This window comes from Adelges cooleyi, unplaced genomic scaffold (genome assembly GCF_023614345.1).
Source record: "Adelges cooleyi isolate 19-005CV unplaced genomic scaffold, UGA_ACOO_1.1 ACOO_flye_CR_arks_rails_tigmint_CR_PRNA_376, whole genome shotgun sequence".
Lineage (NCBI taxonomy): Eukaryota > Metazoa > Arthropoda > Insecta > Hemiptera > Adelgidae > Adelges > Adelges cooleyi.
Window position 1 is genome coordinate 1732840 of NW_026096053.1, and position 20227 is coordinate 1753066.

General features: G+C 32.9%; 2 protein-coding genes across 3 annotated transcripts in view; one reads left to right on the forward strand and one right to left on the reverse strand.

Annotated features, from left to right (window-relative positions):
- Positions 1–365: 365 nt before the first annotated feature.
- LOC126840186 (protein artichoke) overlaps positions 366–20227 on the forward strand; it is a 34623-nt gene continuing 14761 nt past the window's right edge. The window contains exon 1 of one of the 2 annotated variants that reach the window (XM_050575769.1): positions 366–753. The gene's annotated coding sequence lies outside the window, so the exon portion shown is untranslated. The remainder of the gene's footprint in view (positions 754–20227) is intronic. The other variant, XM_050575768.1, reaches the window with a different exon arrangement.
- LOC126840189 (uncharacterized) lies at positions 13846–15981 on the reverse strand. Its single transcript, XM_050575771.1, has 5 exons — positions 15900–15981; positions 15419–15490; positions 15066–15146; positions 14712–14859; positions 13846–14174 (listed from the first exon to the last, which is right to left on the reverse strand). Exons 2-5 carry the CDS (start codon positions 15479–15481, stop codon positions 13939–13941), a joined length of 528 nt encoding a protein of 175 aa, XP_050431728.1. The 5' UTR covers positions 15482–15490; positions 15900–15981; the 3' UTR covers positions 13846–13938.

Genomic DNA, 20227 nt, shown 5'->3' on the forward strand with positions numbered 1-20227 from the left:
CATGTGAATTGGGAAATATTTTTCAACTCAAATTCCTCAAGATCAGCACAATGACCAGACACCTATGGGAAATGCTCCTCACACAGGTGATACATTTTTCGAACTTGATTGTGGGGGTACTGCGCCGGTGGAAATTAACGTTACGCGAGCAAACGACAACAGAACTCGGGTATACCTATAGCGGTATGGTATCTGACCCTATTCCACCTATTTACTGGCTGTGGGTATGATAATAATATTACCACTATATTATGGTGTATAAGAAGAAAAATGGCGAGTCGCAGACCTTGAACGCAAGGGAACGGTGGCGCGCGCGCTTGTCAAGAGAATTCGACGGAGTAGAGGAAACTGGTTCTGGTCTGTGACCACTAGACCTCAGCCGGCACCGCATTACAGTTTACACGGACCAGTCGGTTCGCCCGGGTCTTTGGCGTTTCTACTAGCTTGTCGGTGTAGTGCATTCGAACAGCTCCGAGTAATCTCGTACATACAAATATTTGTATACTTACAAGAAGTTACAACACACACACATTTATATACCGTTAACCCTCGTGTGTTGGAATTCGCGCGCGTGCCGTTTGCCTGTTGTACCGTCGTGCAAACTTGTCCGTCGACATGTAACGGAAACGATAGTAGTGGATAACCGACGTGCGTGCGAACGGTCAAGCCGTTAAAAGTTCTATCAAAGGCCAAAATAAGAAAAAACAAATTTTTTTTAAGAAAAAAAACCCCCGTCAACTGCATTTGCTAAAAGTGAGTTTGTGTCTGTATTATGTAGTGTGTTAAATGACAATGTACTTACGGTAGGCTTAACGTGACTTGTACATACCATAAGCGGCTAGATAAGCAAAAGCCACATTTTACGGTTTTTAAAAGTACAAGACAATACACCCGCGATAACCGCTCTTGCTCGTTTTGGACTTTTGTTTTTCTTGCACTGATTGGCTACGATAAAAAATACTTGTGAATGCTATATAATTTTTTATTTTGAGCAAATTAAAAAAAAGTCTAGTCCCGTTGTTGTGCACTCGTGCCACACCTGATCACTATTTTTTTTCTTATGAATGCGTTTAAATAATATGTACACGATGAGGAGGACTATTAGCCTGTTCAAATGCAAAACGTTTGTTATCTTGTAGCGTTAAAACGCACTACGCCGTGCATTATAATATACATTATGTAAGCTATTAAAGCGTATGCATAAACATCGTCGGTCATTCTAATAATGTATTCAACAAACTAGAGATACAAATAAGCCTTAAGCCATTACTGTTTTTCTGAAAAAAATAAGCAGTAACTATAGTAACAAGTTACAAACAAATTTTTTTGCGTAACTTCAAAGTTACTTTTATCTCATTTGTAACTTGTACTTACCAACCGGTTATTTTTGTACCTTATTTTCCTATCCCTATTTATTTCTTATTTTCTTGTTGGCAAAACATTCATCTATTGCACTTGTCCTCAGTGGTGCACATCATATGGTAATAGGGTGTCTGTTTATTAAATGCACCCTTATTATAATTGGTGGGTGGGTGGGTGATATATGTATACACGGCAAGCTTATTAACCTATAATTGTCCCTGATTGAGAGGTAGAATAGATAATTTAAAGGTGTTACGACACGGAGTACCGGTCTAAAAATATATTGTGCTTCACTGCTTGTCCTCTTTAATTTTTTGACCATATTCCTAGAGATTTTGTGAGACTGAGAATTATGTTTTATACTGATAGCTCTCCAAAAAAAGCATAATATTCCCCAGCAGCAAAAACATTTCAATAGTGTCGTGAACACTTTTTTTTAAATATCTCTTTACCATATTGATGTTTTGATATTTTATAGCATTCTTTAAATATTTTAAAACTGTATAATTTTTTTTTCTGTTCTTTGAATGGGTTTGTGTGTTAAAAGTGTTTAATGCTGTTAATGAAATGACTACACATTGATGAGGTATTATTGCATCAAACTATTTGACACGTCTAAGCGACCATTCAGTCAACGCACCAGTACACGTCCCTAACAGGTGCTATAAATTATTGTACATTCATTCATCATGTATCGTTAGTATTCCTATTGTTTTACCGATTACCGTTTATGCATAAGGTCTGATCACATTTATAGGCTTTTAATGACAATGTATGTTAAATATAATAGTCCTCAGTGTATTCCAGTTGATCAAAATAATAATAATAATAAAATAATAAATTGTTTTATTAATCAGTAAACGATAAAGTCAATGACATCGGTAAAAAAAAATGTATACAATAATTTTTTCTTAAGCTATAATACATAATACATCAAGTCGTTAATGCGTCTTGATAGTTGAGGTTTTTGGGAATGTCTCATTTCGCACATAATATGTAGTTTTAAATCTGATTCATTTGAATACCGACCATAGTTAAACAATATTAAATTTAAAAAAAAAATCACCGGATTTTTTATTTCCTTCTTATTTGCCTTATTTCATCGAAATTGGGTCGGACAGTCAAATTATTTGTCTCACCTGAACTCTAAATAACACATAATAAAATTGACCGGGTACAGTAAAAAATTACTCGGTCCATATATTGATAAATAAAGATTCATGTGTGAGCTAAATCTAATGGTTTTACTGGAATTATCCCCGTCTACGACTTCAGGTGTAGTAATGGCCATGACATTGTGGCATTCAATTTTTTTATGAACAAACTATGTACTTCCAATGCTGAATTGCCTTGTTGTGGCACAGTACATTTCACACAGTGCAAAACGGACAAACCGCTAGAATTTAGTGTGTCTCTCATTTAACGTCACGATTTAACCTGATTACAAATGGAACTGTTTTTTTTTTGTTTTTAAACAATAAATTAATTGTGGTCCTCAGACCAACTAACGGCCTAGGGAGACAAGAAGACAAATCCAAAATTTAAAAATTTGGTTTTAACTCCTAAAATCAAGTCCACCATTCTACATGCAGTCTGTATGACTATGACTAAAACTCATCAATAATTAGTAATTACCAAGTCACCGAATAAAACAAAGCCAATAAATCTTTTAAATAAAATACAAAGAAGCAAGTCAAAAAAGTACTTTTAAAATTTCAATTACAAAAATCTGTCAAGCGAGCTCAAAAAATATTCTCTTGTAACTGATAAAATAAATTAGTCTACCTGACACAAAACTCATTGTGAAAATAAGGCTCAATATTATTGTAATTTAAATAATAACACGTTATTAAAAAGTCAGATAGCACATTTGATGGGGAGGGGAAGGGGTTGGTAGACCTATTAGTGCAAAAGCCACATGTCTCAATCGCTCACCTGGATCCACGCCTATGTTTGGGACATTTCATTCTGTATTTTACAATACTTCAAAAAACTGTCTTTTACATGGCTTAGCTTAGGTGTGACATAATTCCTCAGACCGTTTGTGTCGTGTGACTTGTGACGTAAATCCGCATAATACAATTTTTTTCTATATTGTTCGACTCTTTATAATATCATCATCGTGGACACGACAATATGTTATAATAATAGTATATATATATATATATATATATATATATATATTTATATATATTTCACGTGTGAATCTTGCGTGATGACTCTACAAACACCTAAACCTGAAATTGTAAGAGCATACAGTAGGCGGTTGTCGGTTTTGCTGCGGCTCTGTTAAACCACGGTTTAGACTACAATAATAATAATTAGTGCGGCGACTTCCCAGGTCGTTACACTCGACAAATCCGTATCAAACGGCAAACGTTCGTCGGTATTTTTTAACTCTAAGCCAATAAGTAGAATTATATACGTTGAAAAACAAATACTTACAAAAAAAACATGCATCCAATTAAGTTGCACATTTTTTTTCTTCAAATTTCTCTTAGTAATTCCGGAGACGCTAGCTGGCCTATGGGACAATAACTCTGTGTAGAAATATTTTCTCTACGTTTCTACAAGGTCTTTTTCTTTTTTTGTAAATAAATACAAAATGTATATATCTATATTTATTTTTTTGGCGCAACCGCGGAGCCGTAGGGCCTTGGACGATTATTTAGCCGAGTGAACGGCGTCTAGCAGCTGTATAACACAACACTCTTCGCAATGTACAGTGGGCAAGTACGTTGTTATTATATCAATTACCTATCCATAGGCCGTAGTGGTTGGTAAGGTGTTTTTTTTTATATTAGAAATTACATTTTTACAACAAACCAGCGAGGACGCGTGTGGCGAAGGCGATTCGCACGGTTATGTACATAGTTCTCGGGGTCTATTATATACAGCGGTACATTTGAATATAATTTATATATTTAAGGTTATCACCATCATTTATTTTATAAAGTACGTACGTGCACACATTGTCAATAAGAATAGAGCAGTGTATTATGTTTTCAACAGAAAATCTTTGAAGCGCGTTAGATATCTCTCTACGGTAGGTATAATCAGTGGTAGTCTCCAGAAAGTTTGGAGGCACAATCATAAGTGCAGAATATTTAAAGACCATCGCATCGTCCTGACTCCTGGCTCTTGATTACTTTTTATGCCATAAGTCGTAACGCTGTTCTTTATAAATAGAAAATAGAAAAATGTAATATTGCAAAAAGTAATTATATTTTTTTTCCTCTGTAATACATAATGTTGTAAAAATGAAATTCGTAATGACGATGAGTGATTTATTATACATCTATTTTGTCCCATATTCTCCTACTAATTACTATACAACAAATCGTGTCCATAATAATTATATATTGCTAGTAATAATGACATTAGGTATATATTGCATATGATATAGGTAAAAGATGTTTTACCTCGTGCATCAAATGTTTCTCGGTTTGTCTTTCAACCGCATAATATTATACGCTAAAATATATTATTATTGTACTTATAATACTAATTTGTGGTTATCAACAATTTGAAGAACATACAGGACTTTGAAAGAATAACGGTGTATCCAAGTTGCTCCTATATATATATATATATATATATATATATAGCAGCCGTGTTCGTTTATTCTTATTGTATTCAATACAAAAGAAAATTGCAATGATTTGCTTTTTGTCCATTTCGTGTGCTCGTTGTAAGGATAACACAGTTTTTTTTGTTTTAGGCCTTAGGGTGACAGTTGACATAAATTATTTCCTTCTATATGTAGTATTTAAGGTTTATCGCATGTTTCAGCTCAAACATAACAATTTTTTAAAAAAAAATTGTGATTAATAGATTTGGTAGGACTTATATGGAATTTAAGATATTGGTGTTGACTTATTAATGCTATTAACTAAAATTGTAATTTACTATTGTATATGTTTGCTAAATGGACGTTATTATTATTAATGAACTACCGCCGTTCAATCGATATTTCTGTTCAAATTATAAACACTGTTGATCTGCTCCATCGAGCATTTGTTAATATAATGGTTTCATAACGTATTGTTATCCGCGTTGGAGAGCCTTGTTTTTTTTTTTTGGTAGTTAATTGACGGGGTATTGCGCAAAAGAAGCTGCCCATCAACATACCTACCTCGTTTACATAGTACAAGTAAATAAAACTTACTAAAAAAAAATCGTGCCCTCTTCGTTTGAGTAGACATATACAAGAGGCAAATAATTCTTAATGCGTATGTCGTCGAATGCACGTGGAATTCAAAACGCGCATAGTCGTGATCGTACCGAATCCTACAGGTTATGGTATTATGTTTTTTATATATGTACTTATTTTTTTATGTACCGTAATGTCTGTTGAACCATGTGCCTGTCCTATGTGCTACGACGTCTTAACCGAATCCTCAAGTCACCGATCACGCGATTGGTCATGTAGTTCCAAATTAACTCATCGATCTACTCGATAATTATTATATATTCATAATAATATATACACGATGTGGTCGCAAGCGTCCAATTAAGTACTATTCAACACAGTTGTGGTGTAACGACACGTTTCTGAGGCTTTATGCGCAAGTACGGGCACTATTGCATAATAATAACATAATATTATCATTGTTATTTTTCGTTTATACCACACCGACTGCATAGAATAGAAAAAAACTAAATAGGAAAAGGATATTTTACACATACCGGGCGATCACTTAATGTAAATATTACTATAAATTGTTGAACCACAGAGCCTCAGTAGTGAAATCCACATTTTTGCAAAACACAACTATGGCAAACAGTTATTGATCTAGCTCTCTTGTCGTTGCGCCGCGTTTATAAATAATAGGTAATTGATTATGTAATATTTAGTGCACTATAAAAGCGGGTGACGCAACGCTGTATTTTAAACAAAATAATATAATAAACGGATCGATTTTAAAGTATATATACCTATATGTTATGGCTTATAACAAGCAGCGAACAAACTTGTTTACAAATGCCCGGCAGCCATACCAAACGGTTTTCGATCAACTTGGTTTTATATGTAACGGCTAACACTCATTAAACATTATTGATCATTCGACGTTCCTGTATTTGGTCAAGATAAAAACCTACATGTTCTGGTAAGCCTATGGCAGAGGAATAGAAGTAAGAGGTATTGTATTTATCCACTCCAGATTCAGTTAACATGCAGTATAATATAATAGTATGTGCCTACTGCCTATAGATAATGTGCAATTCATGATTTCCTATCTGCAGACTGCACGCGTTCTCGTAAAAACTAATTGAGTGGGCGTGAAATGATAAATATTTTAATGTACGTTGCAATAGACAGTCAATCGTTTTAATTTTGTTGATATTTCGACCAGATTTTGAAAACGGATGGTAGCATGACGTTTGACTATTATAAGCTACAATATATGTTGTAAAGAAAAAACTCGTTTCCGACGAAAAATAAATAAAACAAGATAGATTTAATTGCCATGACAATGACCGAAGAGTTATTCACGTTTTGCATACTTAAGATTTGCTTACATTTATAATAAAAGTCAATAGCCTTTCAGACACAAAACCGGAACCGCAACTTTCGTTTACAAAAGTTACTGTGAATTTATCAAATCGTTTTTTTATAAAATGTATGTAAATTGTAATTACACGGGTTTAGGCAACAGCAATATTCTAAAATACTCTCAGCACACACCATTAAACGTCGACCTAACCTAACAAGTTATATTATGTATAACACAATAGTATATACACTGACATAATATATTGTATCGTTTTTTATTTTTATTTTAAAATGTTTTTAAGTGATGTATATGTTAAAACATCACTTTAAATAGAATATATTATAATTATCATTATTATTTAGGTAGTAGATAATATGTATTCATGCGATAGAGCCTAGGTTCTCATATCGTTGTATGACATTGCGCCACTCCACTTTGTCTATAGCCATCGAATTTCGAGATTATACATACATAACAGCTAGGTGCGCCTACCTTTCTATCGCGCTGTCAAAATGTAATAATAATAATAATTGGTCAATGCGTTTGATTAATGTTAAAACCACGTAATGCCTATAATAATAAAAAAAAAAGATTTCTACGTCCGCAAATTGCAAGTGCTCTCTTCCCAGAACTTGGAGACTTTAACGATCGTCTAGTCACATATAATATTATGTACGGTTGATACAGTTACAAGGAAACCGTATTTTAACAACATACACAATCTGAGTCTGGCCCTTTGCAACGCGAGCTGACTGTATGTCAGGCGCACACAATATTATATTGATTGTGAATAGAACTGACAATTATTATTTACAAAGGTCCCAGATAGGTAGAACGCCTCGCAGATCATTATGCACCTTATGATATTGTGCTACTTATTAATAGCGCTATTATTATAGTTTATAGGGGAACTACCATACAATTGTACGGCTACGATAATTAGTTGCATAGTATTTTTAATACGGGCCGTATCAATAGCCCCGATAATGAAAGGACCTGTAGCCGTGGCTCTTGCTGTGCACCATGAAAACTGCTTAAATACTGCGCGTTCCATTATTGTTCTTTTGGTTCAAGGCTGATCACTGATCTCATTGATAAAATCACGTACCGATATAGGTATAGTAATTGCCGCTAAATAATATGGTTTTACGGACGAGACCTTATATCAGATGGATTTCTCATTATACAACATTACGAGCTATTATATAAGCGGATCAACGGTTTGTGATCTATTTTACTCGCGCCATTATATTATAAACCTGTTATTAAACAAAGCTGAAATAGGTCCGTTTAGTATTATTTTATTTTCAAGTAGTTAACTACCACTTTATAATGGCAATGTATTTATAATCCATGTTACTACAGTCTACAGCTAACAATCACTATAAAACTGTTGTTCACCTTACGTTCCACCATTGTTATTACTATATTGTTAATTATAGACGTATTAATGTGTTAATACTGTGTAAATGTATATTGCTTGAAGCTCACTAGGTAATATTTTTTTACAATGAGTAGGTATATTTATTAGTAAGATAGTATTATAAAGACACTTTATTGGTACCTATAAATTTTTTTTTGACAGATTTTCGCAACCTTCAATAATAATGATTTTTAAAAAAAAAAGTATATCACATAGAGAATCCTAGAAAACCTTTTTTTCATTTTTGAAGTCGGAAAATTTTTAAAATAATTAATACATATTTTATTGGAATAATTGGAGATTTGTAAAGTGTTGCTTTATTTATTAAAAACATTTATAATTTATAATAAAGTTAGACATGTTAAAACTCTGAAATACATTTTTCAGCAACTTAAGTGAATCAAGAATTTAGTTATAACAGTGTTAAAATAAAATTATCTAGCACTTATTGAATAGTGTGTGATAAACTGCCATATACATTTTTTTAACCCACATGAGGCGGTGTGCGGTACGTCTCCCGTTAAGCAAAATGGTTTTTTCACGCATTATTATTTTTACGGTCGAGGATGACACAGGTGTACCGCGTACCTAACTATAGTGCAGATTATCTTCTTTCTGGCACACATGGCGTTTAAATATTGTATTATGCCCAATCAAAAATCGTTTATCTTTTCTATTATACTGTATTTTTTTTATCCAATGATAACGGTTTTGCAATTGCATCTCGTGCTGTGTGCTTAGAGTATTAGTCGCTATATGGCTGTGTGTGTTTGATAATAATATGATATATGAGATTTTATATTCATATTATCTTTGCTATCTATCTAGTACACCGCCTTGTCACGTCTGTTCATTGTTTGCTCTGGTGGTGGCGTTTGACCCTTCCGGCTGCGTCGTGATAATATGGTCACAATAATAATTCTTGTACGAAATCGTTTTTCAACGCACACGATTTAAAAATGTTGCGTACATTATTTAAAACGCTAAATGGTTATTTGTGTTTAATACCTTCGGTTTCGCAAGACAATGTATTTGTAAAAGAAAAACACAAGCTTTCCTTTGGCTGAGCGATAAAAACACAAAACATTTATACCGACACACGGCAAGTGCTAACTGGCCCGTAAACGCTTTTAAATTGTTTGCTATTTTATAATTCGTTTATCGTTATAAGTAAAAACTATTGTCTTAAAAAAATAGTCAAAGCGATGAGGCGACCAAGCAGTAAGTCGTTTTCTGCTTTCAGCGCGTTCTCCACGGACGACGTGTGGCGACAATGCCACTGTTGTAAATATCAAATGGATTTTCATAATTTGTAAATAATTTTATACTATTTTTGAAAGTTATTAATTACTTTTGTTTAGCCCAAGTAGGTCCTTAACGGCATCAGTGAAATTTCAGTTATTAGGAGCTAGGAAGTTGCGCGCGTCACAACAGCTGTTGGTATCACGGTGGCACGGTGAGTTTGGCAGATTTCAATATTATCTTGTTTTTATTTACCGTTGCGTCACACCGAGATGAACTCGTTTCATTACAACGTTTGCAAGTACTTAAGCGCAGCAATGTGGTGTTAATTTTAACGTTAAAAAATAAATATTTTATTTAAATGGCCGCTTTTATGTAGGAGTACTTGAGATTAATTCGGATTTTTACTTGCTTTACAAAGCGATTCGGTGTAGATACCTACAAAAACTGTTCTGGTTCGAGTATTTTGCCCAGGAGCAAACACAGCGAGCAGGTTAAGCCCGTAGGCCTTCTCTGGTGGCCGCCGAAAAGTCATTAAACCGGAAACGGTCGAAACTATAATAATATTATTATACACGCGAAACACGAATGACCGCCACCGTATCTTGTCCAAATCAAAAAGCCATAAATAAAAAAACAACGCCATGTTTACACACTATTGCACAGCGTTTAACGAGAAAAAAAAAATTTCCCGTTGTCACAAAAATTTACAAACGTGTGTTTTTTTGCCGACAGTTATCTTAGCTTAAAAGGTCAATCGGATAAGTACCTTAAGTAGTTATGACTTATGAATTAAACATCTGGTCGGTTGTATAATTTTAAATTTGTATCCGTAAAATTATTTCATATAAACTAACCCGTTCGTTATATCTGTTCAGCAACAATGGACCGTCTTCGGTTTGACTTTAATAGCTTTTCTTTCTCTCTAGCGTTACAGGCCACAATGACCCTTGGTTTCTCGAGTTCATTTTCTTTCGTCAAATGTCCTTTTCGTTAGATACGCATCACATTTTGATTAGTCTTTAGTGATTTGTAATCGTTTTTTGTATAAACAAAGTCTTTCTTTGTGCTTCTTCCCTTCAACTGTACCTTGTGTAATCTATAAACATTTTTACCAATATTTCTTGCATTAGTTTGTGACTTTCCACTTAATTGTTTTGGAGAGATCTAAAAATTATTTTTTAAAATACTATGACGAGGAAAGATTATTGTCCTGCTCAGTGCTCAACATTCTTGTTACAGCTACTTCAATTTTTCCTTTCGTATCTCGTATTCAGTACCCAACACTAAATTCCATACATCAGTGTGGGCCTCGCTATAAATTTATAAATTTTCCTTTCAATCTAATCGGCATAAAATTCAAAGTAGGTATTTCCTTTTTCCACGTCAGCCAATCACACTTTAGTCTACTTTATGCCTCATCCGATTTACTATTAAAAGGTCGTTTATTAATAAAAAAAAAAAACAATTATGTGTTTAATGCTGAACCTTGACGAACTTTTCAACTGGGGAATTCTCAACACTTGATGCTTAGTACTTACCAAATCGCATTTCGCCAAATTAATACTTTTCAGCAAATGGTTTTTACGTCTTAATGTTTATTCTACGTAGATATAATTGAGTTCAGACGAAATAAGTACAACATTACATTACGGTGTGTACTGGATTTGTCTAGCCATTCGTTTCGACACCGCTCTGTGAATACCAGACGGTCCAGATCCTCCTAGTGTTAGTTTTGCATTTTACTATTCTCGTTATCCGTACAGAGCATACTTTATTTAATGGCAGTGCCGACGGGGTCTGGAACATTAGAATAAAATAAAACTGGCTCGTTCCGGCGGACCTGATGGATTGTAATCTAGAAAGCGAGTTTAATTTACTCTACCGTCATCGCCGTCTGTTTGTTTGAGTAGATTTTTTTTTTTTTTTTTGGAGAAAGGTAAAGTATATTATTACTATTATTATTATTATATTAACGCGGCTATTCCCACGCGACATTAACACATCGTGTTATCATAAACTAGCCTAACATTATATTACAGTTAACAGTTGCCATAATACACAAGGTACGCTATATCTAATATAACTTATAAGTAATATTGTTGTCCGTTTCGGCAACCGCGAGTATTATTCATGAGGCGGCTTATAGCATTATAATAATATGTACATAAGTTACTGTACATGTTGTCGGCAACGCCCACGCGCATTTAAACCGCGGTTAGATCACTTAATATAACCGCCGGTACGGGACCCAGACCTCGCAGTGATATATTTTTTATAGTTAGCACTTGGAAAGTAACGAACGGAATATGATGCTATTGTACACTCAACTTATCTGAAAACATGTATTGTGTTTTGCCTAAGAAAACAGGTTCGGCGAAAAACGACTCGACCGCGAACCAGTGAGCTGTAGGTTCTAAGAGATTTTTGAATTTTTGACTCAGAATCGGTTCCAGTTACGGTACCATGTTGATACCGACCGTTGACCATAATTATATTGAATTTGAGCTCAATGGCGCAAACGTCGGAGAACCTATTGGTACGCGCCGCGTGACTAATGCGCTCACGAACTCTCTTTCGGTTATAATTAGGGTACACGTACATCGAATAATATATATATAAATATATATTGTCTGAAGGGTTCATAGTGGATGCCTGTTGGTCACATGGGCCAGTTCTAAAACTATTCTGTAATAATATTACAACGGACGGAGTTCTGCGTAGACGAGACCAGGTCGTACGCGCCAGGTGCTGCGAGGTCCAGGAAAACAATAGGTTTTTGATATTGTACAGGATATATTATACTTGTATGCAGCGGCAAGGGTTAATAATGTCAGAATCAAAAAAAAATATCAACAGCTTGCCGCCGACGGTTCCGGTCCAACGGCTATTAAGTATAATATTGTTATTATGTTAGTTCGATTCTGCTGAAAAAAAATACGAAGTGGTCCAATTTGTGGAAGAGGACGAGCCTCATAAACGGTAATTTCATAGGTAAAAACAATTTTTTTTTATGGGTAGGATACGTGGGTACAATTTATTTGTATCAACTAATTTTTTTTACCGTTAACGGTGTCCGTAGATGATCGGTTTCCTCTTTAAAGACATTATCGTATTGCCTATAATATAATGGGTATATTATAGGTGTATAGATCATGTCGTTCGCGACGGTTATCCTATCTCATAACGGGTACTCTTCACGGTAATATAATATTGTGATTGTTTTATTATAAGAGCCTGTAAGTAATGCAAAATGTACTTGTCATATAGCCATTTAGGTACTATTACCACAGGACGCGTTGAACTATAATATTTGACAGTTTGATAATTGGCAAAGATATATTATAATATTATGCAAATTATTTCCGACAACGCTATTTTGTATTGGCACCCAAGGGAAAAAACCCACGGTATACCAGTGTACTTGGTATGTAGGACTGATTAATCTATACTGTGTTTAATCGATTTAAAACAAAAAATAAACGCCTAGGTACCGATGCATAAATTTATTATTTAATGATGACACTTTTGCATGACCGATAAAAAAAATAAAAAAATAATTTATTTCATAAACGGCTATGAATAAATTACTATACAGAGTTGCCAGCCCAGTTGCTATTTTGGTTCAATGGAAAGCTGTAGGGGTTCATCTGTGTGCACAGTACAGCCTACAGGTATTTTTTTTAAGTAGTTTAAATTTATTTTTCGCCTATAGGTAAAAACTGTGATTATGTACGATTTCATTTCAGAAGTACTATTTTTTCAATTTATTTTACGGCTTCAACATCTGTGGTTATTAGCCAAGTATACCTTCTGACAGTAGCAATTTACATTATTTAAAGTCTTAACGACTAAGTGATATTGAGCTATTTACAATTTTTGGTAAAAAAAAAAACATCGTCCTGTGAACTATTTAGAAAATGAGCTCGCAAAGCATTCTGTGATTAGCTAATGATATGAACTACAACCCTTGCTCTGTTAACTGGTATGTAAAACACTATAACACATTTCGTTATTTCCCTTAGTAATATATATTTTGTTCTTTAGGAGTTGCATCACAATACAAGGTACACTCACTAGGTTTATTTCCGGTCTAGTATTTTTGATTGATATCTTTAGAGTTTATAAATACCATAGAACACTAATAATTACAGTAAACACTTAGGTTACCATTTTATAGTTCAATAGATAATAAATGTTAATTTTGGCCAAATTAAGTAAATCAAATTGTCGGGAAATATGTCATGTATATTGTTTAACTAAAAAATAATATCTTATAAATTAAAATATAAACAACAATTTTTAATTTATAGTTTATTATGTTAAATGAATAAAGAGCTCCAAACAAATAAAGCAAAATTATTATTATTTTCAAGTCAACAATACCTTTGTATTTAATTTAAAATTTAAAATTCATTTTCCTGCTTTCACGTCTGTTTCGAACAAATTGATGACCTCGTTTATGTCTTTGTCAAACATATCTGTGTTATCATACATAGTTTCATATTTATTTTGTTGATGGTTAACTATTTTAGTTTTTGTTATTTTGAATAAAGCATTACGTCCTTCATCAACTTTGCCTTCTAATATTAAGCTTCTTGCCTCGAGAGCCACACGAGTAACATCTCGGTCTAGTTTTGACGCGAAACCTGTTTAAAAATAACATTTTAAGTTTGGTCTTGTAAATGTACTAAACGTAAGGAAATTGAACTGTAGGCAAAAACCCGCTTTTCTTTAATCAACCATTATTTTGAATACAACATTTTCAAGCTGGCTTGACAGCTCTTTGTTACGAACATTTTCACAAAGTTACAGACATTTATAAGTTTAGGTTTTGGAAATAGATAAAATTCACTAATGTTTGCCCAAAAATATGATGTTGAATAGGGATATTATTCTAAATTTAAATTTCTATGTATATACTCTAAATCTACCTTCTGTAATAATTCCACACTATAATTTCTACTATTCCAAAAAAGTACATTTTTTTAGAGATCTTTTGAAACTATTACCTTCGGTTATGTATACTTTATCAGCTAGGTTTTTCTAAGTATAATTGAGTATTAACTAAAGTTTCTAATAACTCCAATAAAAAAGCAGTAGTCTCTACAGTATTGAAATTGGATCATTTTAATACCCTTGTTTTCGCTTTGCTTAATAGAGAAAAATATGTTTTTAATACTCACAGCTGTTTAAAAAACCACCATCTATTACACTTGTTATTACATTTTTACTGTCAGCATTATTTCTAAGGTTTGATACAGATCGGGGCAAAGTATTGCCGGACAATGATCTCTTTAATTTTTTTAGAACGGGCGCAATTTTAGATGCAATCTGAAAAACCCACATATTAACATTAGTATTATTAGCAGTATCATAGAGTTCTTGTCGACTGTCGTCAAATACCCAATGTAATAAAGTACATCAGTCTTGCAGTTTCATTTAAGGTAGGTTAAAGAAAAATAGTTATGAACTTAAAGAAGCGCTGGAAAAAATTAGTGATTGCCCTATATGAGTACAAAGTATTTTGAGTGACTTACATTTTTTGTATAGTTTATTATCGATTGGGGTGCTTTTTTCGATGAATCGTCTTCGCCTGATGGCGAACTATTCAATGAAATCTGAAAGACATCCATAATATCATTAATATTAGTAGTACCATAAAATCCTTGTCAACTTTCATTGAATATCAATTGTATTAAAGTATAACAGTTTAGCATTCTTAGGGAACATAGCATAAAGGCAAAATATATATAACCATAATTCTTTCCATTCAAAATTGTACAAAAAAGCAATATTTTGTGCTAGGTACTAAAATGTTTAATGATAGGATCAAATTCAACTTTTACTGTAAAATAGTTAAAATTTAGTCCGAAATGAATAATGTACTTACAAAAAGACCAAAGAAATACACGGTAAGTAACACAAGACCTATTCTTGTTATGTTTGATTTCATCGTAAGTGCCTAAAACAATAAAATACCCCATAACACAAATTATAAATAGTTTTGTCATCGACAGACATAACTATTAGTATAAAATAAGTATATATATATATATATATATATTATATGCTGATATAAAATTGAAAGTTTGATCCAAATAACGTGTTGTTGACCACGTTTTCGGTTTATGTATTTTTTTCGGAATACCAATAGCTATAAACAGATTTGTTCTAAATTGGATTAGATTTAATCCAATTTTAAAAATTATAACACTTCACAGAATACATATTCTAATCGCACAATATCGTGCAAAAAGTGTGGAAACCTATTAACACTAATTCTGTTTTTTTTTTGATACTGTAAAATTTACGAATAATTATAAAAACGTACCATTGTCTTACGAAGGAAAATTATTTTAAATGTTACTTACTTTTTTGATGTTTGTAGACTAAACGAACACAAACTCAAAAAAACATTAATAGGTACAGTTCAATACTTAAGTTATCTTTTTATAGTCAGTTTTGACGCACGTCACATTTTCTGAAATTACGTGTTAAAAATATTTTTGTGGTTAATCGTGTTTACATAGTATAAATATGCTTTATTCAAGATGTGAATGAACTTCTAAACCAATCGGATTCCATTTTTGACGGTACGACCGACCACCCTTTACATAACCCCACTTTGTCACACATTAAGTCTATCGAAGTTATAGTCATAATACGCCGATCGAGCAGCGACCAGCTCGGTGCAAATACCGTTTACTTTGAATGGGTTATAGACTATAGTCGAAAATAAAACATTATTTGAAACCATTTATTTTGCGGTACACATTTAAAAAACAATTAACTAATTGTACAACGATTTATACAATATATAATTATACTGAGAATATAATAGTTCATTAACAAGAATATGACAAGAATTTTATTTTATTTTTTAAAAATAATAATTCCGTCTAGAAACCATTATATCATGGTGGCAACGTTAAGCCTTTAAGGCCTGTTAAGCTGAAGATGAGTTGTGGGGAGCAAACTTAAAAAGAGCCACACAAAAAGTATGGTCTTTTATTTTACAATTAACGAGTATCCATTATAGTGTCAATGAATTTTCATAATTTAGGGACATTATTCGTAAAATGTCAGTGATAACATACAAGTTACATTATAGTTAATTACTGAAATAATCATAAGTGAATAATATGCCTACAAAAACAATAAGTATTAACTAAGTTCATCTTGGTTCTTGGTAGTTAGTTATCGGTATTGAAATGTATATTTCTTTTTACAGTTAGGAGTTGAATAAAATAAAAGGGGTCAGCGCAGATGCGGTCGGCACATTCGCGGTCACTACCTTTTTGGCACTTGTGGTCACTTTTTTGTCTGTTAATTTATTCAAAAAAGACACACAACATATGATGTTGTTGAAGGTAGAATCAGTAGATTGAACAAACAAATTAATAGACCTCGACCAACTTTTTTAGCTCTGTACAGAAGCTAAGCACGGAGACTTATTGTTTGACCGGAATTTTTTGGACATGGAAGAAAAAAACGTTACACAAAACTCGACAATAGAATTGACAAAACATTTTTATACTTTTTATAAACAATTTTAATTTTTTTTATACATCATATAAATACTTTTTAAAGTATATTATAGTATTTTCGATTTTCTAGTTAGAATTTAATTTTAATTTCCGGCACGAATAACAAATAAAATAAATAAACAAATAAATACAAAAATAATAAATACACTTGAATATACACAGACAACATATGTACGTATACGTGCAATTTTCATTAGTATGCTTGTTTGACTTTTAACTTAGTTTCTTTATTCAGTGCAAATCTAAAAAATATGGTAAATTTTTTTTTTAAAGTCATTATTGCAATACGATTATTACGTAAATATCTAATTTCTAATAATCTAAAATTATTAATGATGGTTGTAAAATGAATGATATTTCTTTGGTTTGGACCATAGTATAATTATTATAGTGGTGCAATTTTAAAAAATCATAGTATGCCGTAGTTTTTAATTTGTTTGTTTCGAGAGCGTTTTTCAACTTATAGGGTATAATAACTTTTAGTCTTTAAAATTGTAGATAATTATTTTTATTTGCGTTATAAATTGTATGCATTTTTAAATGATCGTCTTGAAATTATTTTCTATAAAAGTTATAATAAGTCACAGTTTGACAATATTTTTGAAACAGACACACTATTTCAGGACTTGTCAGCTAAAAGTGTTTTATTGGTCTTCTGCTGCCTTTATGTTTATTCATAAACAAATATAAATTTTAGTAAAACAACACAAGCGATTGATGGGTACAGACAATGAGACAATAAGATGATCATTACAAAAAAAAAAAAACAATATTACAGTAGTTATATAATTGGAGTAAATAAAAAATAATTAATTTAAATTAAAATTTTAACTAATAGGTAACGCTGTTGTCAAATTTGACATTTTAAATATTTTTTACCCTTTTAAGCAATACAATATACCTAATAAAAATATAGTTAGAATGGATATGTCGACGCCCCGTACGAAAAGTAGCACCGTTCGTGCTATTGTCCCCATTGTTGCCAACGGTGCAGTTTTCGTAAGAAGCCTCGAACGGTGTTAGTTTTCGCTAAAACTTGAACGGTGCTAATTTTCGTACGGGGCGTCGATATGTAGTATAAAACAATTTAATAGTTTCATAGAAGTGTATAAACTAACGTATTTCACCATATGTTTAACGGCGTCCGTAGATAATCTGACCTCTTTGAAGACATTACCGTGTAATATGATGGGTATATTATGTGTAGACAGTTGTATAAGCTGTGTGTTTGCTAGGGTTATCCTATCTCATAACGGGTACTCTTCGCGGTAACATAATATTGTTATTGTTTTATTATAAGCACTTGTACACGTATGTTATGCATAAGGATTTGGCACATAGGTACTATTACCACAGGACGCGTTTAGCTATAATATTTGACAGTTTGATAATTGGCAAAGATATATTATAATATTATGCAAATCATTGCCGACAACGCTACTTTGTATTGGCATCCAAAAGAAAAAACCAACGGTATTACCAGTGTACATGGTATATAGGACTGATTTGTCTATTCTGTGATTAATTGATTTAAAAAAAAAAGTAAATGCCTAGGTACTGTTGCATACATTTATTTTTTTACGATGACACTTGCGCATGACCGATAAAAAAGCAAAATATTTATTTTTTACATAAACGACTATAAATAAATGACTTTACAAAGTTGCCTGTCCAGCTATTTCGGTTTAATGGAATGCTGTAGGGATTCTTCTGTGTACACTTTACAAGTATGCTTCTTACTAGCTTAAATGTATTTTTCGCTTATAAGCACAACCTGTGATTATGTACGATTTCATTTTAGAAGCGGTATTTTTTTGTATCCTTGTTACTATTGTTTTTTTTTTGCTCTAAATCCGTCGAGTTTTAGTAATCACTACACTCACTAAAGTGCATCAAAGTAACATACTTGTTAAAAACAAGAACCGCGACGTACGAGAAATTACTAAATTTGGTCTTCCTAAAATATTTTTTACCGCAAACTAACTTTTTTTTTTTTGAAAAATTAACTTCTTTAAAATAATAAATACTATTTGGTCTCGGAACACGTCCATTAGCTATAATGTATAGCGGTTAAAAGGACTGTTTAGAGTGTCTAGGGCTGAGAGAACACTCGCGTTAGGTTTCTTGTTTCAAGTAAAAATATACCCGAACCACTATATAAGCTTTTTGACATTTAACAAAACATAAATTTAATGTCGGCCGGTACCATTCGATGTTAAAAAATATACTGGACCGTCTCTTACGACACCACTAGTGTGTCTAAAATTTTCGAATTATAAAGAAACTCATTTTCCCTAGTACATTATTCGACATTTTCTATGAAATATTTTCAACATTTAGCAACATGGCTGTCACTAACGAGTGAGACAGTGCGAGTATCATACCCGCATTGAGTTATTGACTATTTCTTTTGGTTTCCCCTCCCCTATGCCCCGGCTGAAATATGTAATAAATTCTAAGGGATATGAAGCAATTTTGGTAATATTCAAATACCCGCTCGACTGTTTCGACAGCGTCTGTCCACCCACTCTGGCCTTAGACAAATAGTTATTATTACCAAGCCGAAATACGAGGTGTCAAAACGCACAACAATGACAGTGCATTTTTGAGGGGGGGGGGGGTTACGCCGGTTGAAACAACGGTAGAACTAGAAGCCTAATGCAGTCTGGGCGTATGCAACGAACACCTGTTGTAGCCGCGACACCGACCAAAACCTAACACGGTCGGCATTCGTTTTCGAACAGTACACCATTATTACATAGGTTTATGTCTACAAGAGGTTTACAGGGTGAATAATGAATTATTCATTCTGACATTTTTTTTCCACTCCGCCCAAAGAAGGTATTTTGCTTTTACACGGCGGCAAAATTCAATTAGACATCTGAAATGTAAACAATTTTATTGTTACAATGTATCCACTCGTCAATGTAATTCGTCGAACGTTTAAGTTCGTCTCGGACCTAAAAGTACAACCGTCGCCTCTTAACCGCAATTAGTGATCTAAGATGCACAATATTATCGGTGTATTAATTGTTTTATGCGTTGTTGCATAAATGCAACAACATGTGTTTATACACATGTTGTTATGTGTATAAAAAGGTCAGTGCATTGACATGCGACCATAGCACTTCCAATGTGAAACGCGAGACGAT

Excerpts from the sequence above, each read along its gene's own strand:
- LOC126840189 (XM_050575771.1), bottom strand. The coding sequence starts at position 15,481 with ATGAAATCAAACATAACAAGAATAGGTCTTGTGTTACTTACCGTGTAT. Across the intron at positions 15,147-15,418 it reads TGTATTTCTTTGGTCTTTTT|ATTTCATTGAATAGTTCGCC; the intron begins GTAAGTACATTA and ends GATGTCTTTCAG. Across the intron at positions 14,860-15,065 it reads TAATAAACTATACAAAAAAT|ATTGCATCTAAAATTGCGCC; the intron begins GTAAGTCACTCA and ends TGGGTTTTTCAG.